This window comes from Oncorhynchus kisutch, linkage group LG14 (genome assembly GCF_002021735.2).
Source record: "Oncorhynchus kisutch isolate 150728-3 linkage group LG14, Okis_V2, whole genome shotgun sequence".
NCBI classification, from domain to species: Eukaryota; Metazoa; Chordata; class Actinopteri; order Salmoniformes; family Salmonidae; genus Oncorhynchus; species Oncorhynchus kisutch.
In genome coordinates this window covers 1,226,315-1,233,973 of record NC_034187.2, presented here as the reverse complement: position 1 = coordinate 1,233,973, position 7,659 = coordinate 1,226,315, and the positions used below count along the sequence as shown (strand labels likewise).

The following is a 7,659-nucleotide window of genomic DNA, read 5'->3' as shown; positions in this document are numbered from 1 at the left end:
GAGGAGAGCCAGAGAGAGAGAGAGAGAGAGAGGAGAGCCAGAGAGAAAGAGAGAGGAGAGCCAGAGAGAGGAGAGCCAGCGAGGAGTGAGAGAGGAGAGCCAGCGAGAGTGAGCGAGGGGAGAGCCAGAGAGAGAGGGGAGGGAGAGCCAGAGAGAGAGAGAGATGGGAGAGCCAGAGAGAGAGAGAGGGGAGAGCCAGAGAGAGAGAGAGGGAGAGAGAGCAGAGAGAGAGAGATGGGAGAGCCAGAGAGAGAGCGAGGGGAGAGCCAGAGAGAGAGAGAGAGGGGAGAGCCAGAGAGAGAGGGGAGAGCCAAGAGAGAGAGAGGAGAGCCAGGGAGAAAGAGAGAGGAGAGCCAGAGAGAGAGGAGAGCCAGAGAGAGAGGGGAGAGCCAGAGAGAGAGAGGAGAAGCCAGAGAGAGAGAGGAGAGCCAGAGAGAGAGAGAGGAGAGCCAGAGAGAAAGAGAGAGGAGAGCCAGAGAGAAGATAGAGAGAGGAGAGAGGAGAGAGAGAGGAGAGCCAGAGAGAGAGAGATCACCATCTCCTCTTTATTAAGGAAACAGGTACTTCCCATGACTGAGATGTGGTGTCCAACCTAGATATCTTCAGGTGAATGACTCACTAAATGGGAGTCTCTCTGGATAAGAGCGTCTGCTGAATGACTCACTAAATGGGAGATTCTCTAGATAAGAGCGTCTGCTGAATGACTCACTAAATGGGAGTCTCTCTGGATAAGAGCGTCTGCTGAATGACTCACTAAATGGGAGTCTCTCTGGATAAGAGCGTCTGCTGAATGACTCACTAAATGGGAGTCTCTCTGGATAAGAGCGTCTGCTGAATGACTCACTAAATGGGAGTCTCTCTGGATAAGAGCGTCTGCTGAATGACTCACTAAATGGGAGTCTCTCTGGATAAGAGCGTCTGCTGAATGACTCACTAAATGGGAGTCTCTCTGGATAAGAGCGTCTGCTGAATGACTCACTAAATGGGAGTCTCTCTGGATAACAGCGTCTGCTGAATGACTCACTAAATGGGAGTCTCTCTGGATAAGAGCGTCTGCTGAATGACTCACTAAATGGGAGTCTCTCTGGATAAGAGCGTCTGCTGAATGACTCACTAAATGGGAGTCTCTCTGGATAAGAGCGTCTGCTGAATGACTCACTAAATGGGAGTCTCTCTGGATAAGAGAGTCTGCTGAATGACTAACATGTAAATGTGAGTGGCTAGGGCGAGGGGATTGGCTGACAGGACAATTAATGTCACAGTCTGATGTCACACTCACCTTGACGTTTCCACCAATCAGGTCGGGCGGCTCCTCGTCCGTTTCCAAGGCAACGTTGATGGTGGCGAACGGCCGGCTAGCCATCTGCTGCATCTCACGGAGGAGTTGCTGTGAGGAAGAGGAGAGACTCCAGTGACGAAGAAGAAAGAGAACACAGTTCCTTTCCGTAAAACTCCCATCACACACAATTACATATAAATTACTACTTACTACTAACTAATTACTACTACTATTACTACTGCATTACTTCTGACCAGGGCCTTACGGGACAGGGAATACTGCAGGACAAACACAACTTTTAATACAACATAAATGAGTACAACTGTCATCCAGACCTGTCATCCAGACCTGTCATCCAGACCATTCATCCAGACCTGTCATCCAGACCTGTCATCCAGACCTGTCATCCAGACCATTCATCCAGACCTGTCATCCAGACCTGTCATCCAGACCTGTCATCCAGACCATTCATCCAGACCTGTCATCCAGACCTGTCATCCAGACCTGTCATCCAGACCATTCATCCAGACCTGTCATCCAGACCTGTCATCCAGACCTGTCATCCAGACCATTCATCCAGACCATTCATCCAGACCTGTCATCCAGACCTGTCATCCAGACCTGTCATCCAGACCATTCATCCAGACCAGTCATCCAGACCAGTCATCCAGACCAGTCATCCAGACCAGTCATCCAGACCTGTCATCCAGACCAGTCATCCAGACCTGTCATCCAGACCTGTCATCCAGACCTGTCATCCAGACCAGTCATCCAGACCTGTCATCCAGACCAGTCATCCAGACCTGTCATCCAGACCATTCATCCAGACCTGTCATCCAGACCTGTCATCCAGACCTGTCATCCAGACCATTCATCCAGACCTGTCATCCAGACCTGTCATCCAGACCTGTCATCCAGACCATTCATCCAGACCATTCATCCAGACCTGTCATCCAGACCTGTCATCCAGACCTGTCATCCAGACCTGTCATCCAGACCATTCATCCAGACCAGTCATCCAGACCAGTCATCCAGACCAGTCATCCAGACCAGTCATCCAGACCTGTCATCCAGACCAGTCATCCAGACCTGTCATCCAGACCTGTCATCCAGACCTGTCATCCAGACCAGTCATCCAGACCTGTCATCCAGACCAGTCATCCAGACCAGTCATCCAGACCAGTCATCCAGACCTGTCATCCAGACCAGTCATCCAGACCTGTCATCCAGACCAGTCATCCAGACCTGTCATCCAGACCTGTCATCCAGACCAGTCATCCAGACCTGTCATCCAGACCAGTCATCCAGACCAGTCATCCAGACCAGTCATCCAGACCTGTCATCCAGACCTGTCATCCAGACCTGTCATCCAGACAAGAATATCTTTGCTGAAAATCTGCCATACGTCCATGCCTGTACATTTTACCGAAATTACACAAACCTAAAACACAACAAGGCAACTATCCAGGCAGACCAGTGGTTGGCTCAATGCTAGAGCTGTTGTCGAACTTCGTAGACTCTTTTATTAAATCTCATGTGTAAGCATTGCCATCATATGTACAAGACTCTATAGACTTTATAAACAAGATCTCACCAATAACGGGTTTAAAAGAAGACTGTATTTTGGTCACATTAGATGTCGAGTGTCTATATACCAGCATTCCCCGTGGGGGGGGCTGGCAGCACTAGCACACTATCTGAGAGACAGAGATACTAATGAATATCCACCAACAAACTTTATTCTAGAGCTCAATATGTTTTGATGTATAACTCATCACGTTTGATGATGAATGCTACCTCCTAGCGAACGGAACGTCGATGAGCTCCACATTCGCTCTGATCTTTATGTGGGTCTTTATGAAGAACGGTTTGTTCATCATGAAAACTACAATACATTTTTTGAATAAAGTCCTCAAGTGGTATCGATATATTGACAACATATTTTTTGCATATGGGGAGTAACGGGAGAAGAGCTGTCAGACTTTATTCAATGACATTGACCCCAATCTCCAGTTCACTATTGAACGTGACACTCAACGTGTTCACTATCTCTGTGGATTGAGAAATCAAATGGTACCCTGTTTACAACTCTGTATAGAAAATAAACGGACAGAAATACTCTATTACAGGGGGACAGCTTCCCCCCTGAGCCATTAAAAAGAGGACTTCCAAGAAGCCAGTTTCTCAGACTGAGCCGTATATGCCCATCTAGAAAAGGCAGTGGAGATGGACAATAGGTTTCTAAGGCTATTCGCCACAATGTGTGGATGCAGCTCTTCATTTGGTATTGGGGAAATACACGAGATGACCTGCTACAACAAAGACCTAAAGCTACTCCGTAATGTTCACCACCACATATACTTTGAACTCGCGAAAAGCGAGAGACGCTGTCAAGAAACATATGTTATCAATCGGACCCAGCCGGCTGAATTAAAAAATCCACCACTTATTGTGTATAGGAGAGGATAAGAGCGTCTTATTTACGTGATAAATTGGTTCATGCCAACTGCCAGCCAGAAAAGACAATCAGCCAGACTCCTTTACTTTTCTACCTCTACTAGCTCTAGATGCAGAGGTGCAGAGTGCAACAACATGATGAAGTGTGAATGTTTCTGCCACCCACATAAAACGGTTCCTAATAAATGACATTATTACGTGTTCCACCACCCATGTTATCTACATGATTAAATGTCCATGAGTGTCGGTAAAACCTCTCCTTCTCTAAAACCAGAGAAGAGGAGAAACGACAGGGATTGTCCAGTCGCAGTATATTTTAATGACCTAAAGCATGACATTTCTACCTTTAGATTTTGTGGCATAAAGAAAGTTAAGATCAGACAAGGGAGGTGATATCAATGATACTCTGAGTAGAAGAGAATGTTTTGGGATTTTCACCCTCCAAATCAAATCAAATCTAGAGTCGGCTTTCTATTCCGCAACAAAGCCTCCTTCACTCACGCCGCCAAGCTTACCCTAGTAAAACTGACTATCCTACCGATCCTCGACTTCGGCGATATCATCTACAAAATAGCTCCCAATACTCTACTCAGCAAACTGGATGCAGTTTATCACAGTGCCATCCGTTTTGTCACTAAAGCACCTCATATCACCCACCACTGCGACCTGTATGCTCTAGTCGGCTAGGCCTCGCTACATGTTCTTCGCCAGACCCACTGGCTCCAGGTCATCTACAAGTCCATGCTAGGTAAAGCTCCGCCTTATCTCAGTTCACTGGTCACGATGGCAACACCCACCCGTAGCACACGCTCCAGCAGGTGTATCTCACTGATCATCCCTAAAGCCAACACCTCATTTGGCCGCCTTTCCTTCCAGTTCTCTGCTGCCTGTGACTGGAACGAATTGCAAAAATCGCTGAAGTTGGAGACTTTTATCTCCCTCACCAACTTCAAACATCTGCTATCTGAGCAGCTAACCGATCGCTGCAGCTGTACATTGTCTATCGGTAAATAGCCCACCCTTTTTCACCTCATCCCCATACTGTTTTTATTTATTTACTTTTCTGCTCTTTTGCACACCAATATCTCTACCTGTACATGTCCATCTGATCATTTATCACTCCAGTGTTAATCTGCTAAATTGTAATTATTCGCCTACCTCCTCATGCCTTTTGCACACATTGTATATAGACCCCCCCTTTGTTTTCTACTGTGTTATTGACTTGTTAATTGTTTACTCCATGTGTAACTCTGTGTTGTTGTCTGTAGTTGTAAATGAGAACTTGTTCTCAACTAGCCTACCTGGTTAAATAAAGGTGCAATATTATTATAATTTTTTTTAAAGGTCTTAATGATGAAATGTATGTTAAGTTGTACATGAATTATGCTCCTATTTCAGATAACTCTGACGTTTTTCATATGACCAATGATTAATGAAAACTTGCTCGGTAGGTCTGTCTCCTCATTGTGGTTTTACAGACGTGTTTAATACATCATTACACGATTTATTCTAATATTTATGAAATGCATTGTTATATTTGGTAGCACTTATTTGTTATTCCTTGGCCTCCAACCCCCTTCGATGTGGAACGGATGGGCCAGGTCTTCACAAGGGTGCTTTTTTTTTTTTACTCACAAAAGCTCTGACGAAGGCCGTGAGGCCGACACGTAAAGCTCTGATGAAGGCCGTGAGGCCGATACGTAAAGCTCTGAGGAAGGCCGTGAGGCCGATACGTAAAGCTCTGAGGGAGGCAGTGAGGCCGATACATAAAGCTCTAATGAAGGCCGTGAGGTCGATACGTAAAGCTCTGATGAAGACCGTGAGGCCGATATGTAAAGCTCTGACAAAGGCCATGAGGTCGATACGTAAAGCTCTGACGAAAGCCGTGAGGTCGATACGTAAAGCTCTGACGAAGGCCGTGAGGCCGATACGTAAAGTTCTGATGAAGGCCGTGAGGCCGATACGTAAAGCTCTGATGCAGGCCGTGAGACCGATACGTAAAGCTCTGATGCAGGCCGTGAGGCCGATACGTAAAGCTCTGATGAAGGCAGTGAGGCCGATACATAAAGCTCTAATGAAGGCCGTGAGGCCGATACGTAAAGCTCTGAGGAAGGATGTGAGGCCGATACGTAAAGCTCTGATGAAGGCCGTGAGGCCGATACGTAAAGCTCTGATGAAGGCCGTGAGGCCGATACGTAACGCTCTGATGAAGGCCATGAGGCCGATACGTAAAGCTCTGATGAAGGCCGTGAGGCCGATACATAAATCTCTGACGAAGGCAGTGAGGCCGCTACATAAAGCCCTAATGAAGGCCGTGAGGCCGATACGTAAAGCTCTGATGAAGGCCGTGAGGCCGATACGTAAAGTTCTGATGAAGGCCGTGAGGCCGATACGTAAAAGCTCTGAGGAAGGCCGTGAGGCCGATACGTAAAGCTCTGAGGAAGGCCGTGAGGCCGATATGTAAAGCTCTGAGGAAGGCCGTGAGGCCGATACATAAAGCTCTGATGAAGGCCGTGAGGCCGATACATAAAGCTCTAATGAAGGCCGTGAGGCCGATACGTAAAGCTCTGAGGAAGGCCGTGAGGCCGATACATAAAGCTCTGATGAAGGCCGTGAGGCCGATACATAAAGCTCTAATTCTTATTTTCAATGACGGCCTTCATCGGTGCAGGGTACAGGCTAGTTGAGTTAATCTGTACATGTAGGTGGGGGTGAAGTGACTATACATAGATACTAAACAGCGAGTAGCAGCAGTGTACAAAAGGGGGGGTCAATGTAAATTGTCTGGCGGCGATTTTATTAATTGTTCAGCAGTGTTACGGCTTGGGGGTAGACCTTTTCTCTGACACTGCCTATTATATAGGTCCTAGATGGCAGGAAGCTTGGCCCCATGTATGTACTGGGCCATTCGCACAACCCTCTGTAGCGCCTTACGGTCAGATGCCGAGCAGTTGCCATACCAGGCGGTGATGCAACCGGTCAGGATGCTCTCGGTGTTGCAGCTGTAGAACCTTTTGAGGATCTCAGGACCCATGCCAAATCTTTTCAGTCTCCTGAGGGGGAATAGGCTTTGTTGTGCCCTCTTCATGACTGTCTTGGTGTGTTTGGACCTTGATAGTTCGTTGGTGATGTGGACACCAAGGAACTTGAAACTCTCGACCCACTACGGTCCCGTCCACGTTAACTTCTTTGGGGTACCCCCCCTCCTTCTTCTCAATTTCCGCCTGAAGACATACCCTAATCTAACTGCTCAGGCCCAGAGGCAAGGATATGCATATTCTTGGTATCATTTGAAAGGAGACACCTTGAATATTGTGGATGTGAATTGAGAAGAGGAGAATATAACACATTTGATCTGATACAAGGAAATAAACATATGTTTTCAGTTTTTTATTGTTGCTGCATCATCTTTCAAATGACCAAGAACAGCCAAACATACAGATAGGATGCTGGGGATGGTTTGAATGGAGAACATAAGATGGCAACAACAGCCGAGCAAAGTTTTGGACAGATAACTTCAGAAATGAGCGAGTGGCCGAATTGGTACAGAATTGGGACAGTGATACATTTTGAAGGAAAGAACTATATACAAAATACGTAAATACTATTCTAACACCCCCCAAAAAAAAAATATATATATATATATATATATAAAAAAGAATAATAATAAAACAAACAATTAACAAGGGTAACTATTTACATATTTTCTATTTACAATTTTGTGAAGACCCTCAGTCCTCTACACAATATTGTGCTGCTGGTGCCATGGCCCATAGCAGTCTCTTTCTGCTGTGTAGTCCACAAACAGTTTGTAGCCCTTCCCCAGCAGTTGAAAATCCAATAACTCCATAACGGAATCATAACTCAGTCCATTTTTTTTTGTACCTTTATTTAACTAGGCAAGTCAGTTAAGAACAAATTCT

The 7,659-nt window shown here is 46.2% G+C and overlaps 1 protein-coding gene across 3 annotated transcripts in view; it reads right to left on the bottom strand.

Moving 5' to 3' along the window:
* Positions 1 to 7,659, bottom strand: part of atrn (attractin) — a 236,715-nt gene that overhangs the window by 32,029 nt on the left and 197,027 nt on the right. For all 3 annotated transcript variants that reach the window (XM_031787623.1, XM_031787624.1, XM_031787625.1), the window contains exon 27: positions 1,280 to 1,387. In XM_031787623.1, the coding sequence (XP_031643483.1) occupies positions 1,280 to 1,387 (108 nt within the window). The remainder of the gene's footprint in view (positions 1 to 1,279; positions 1,388 to 7,659) is intronic.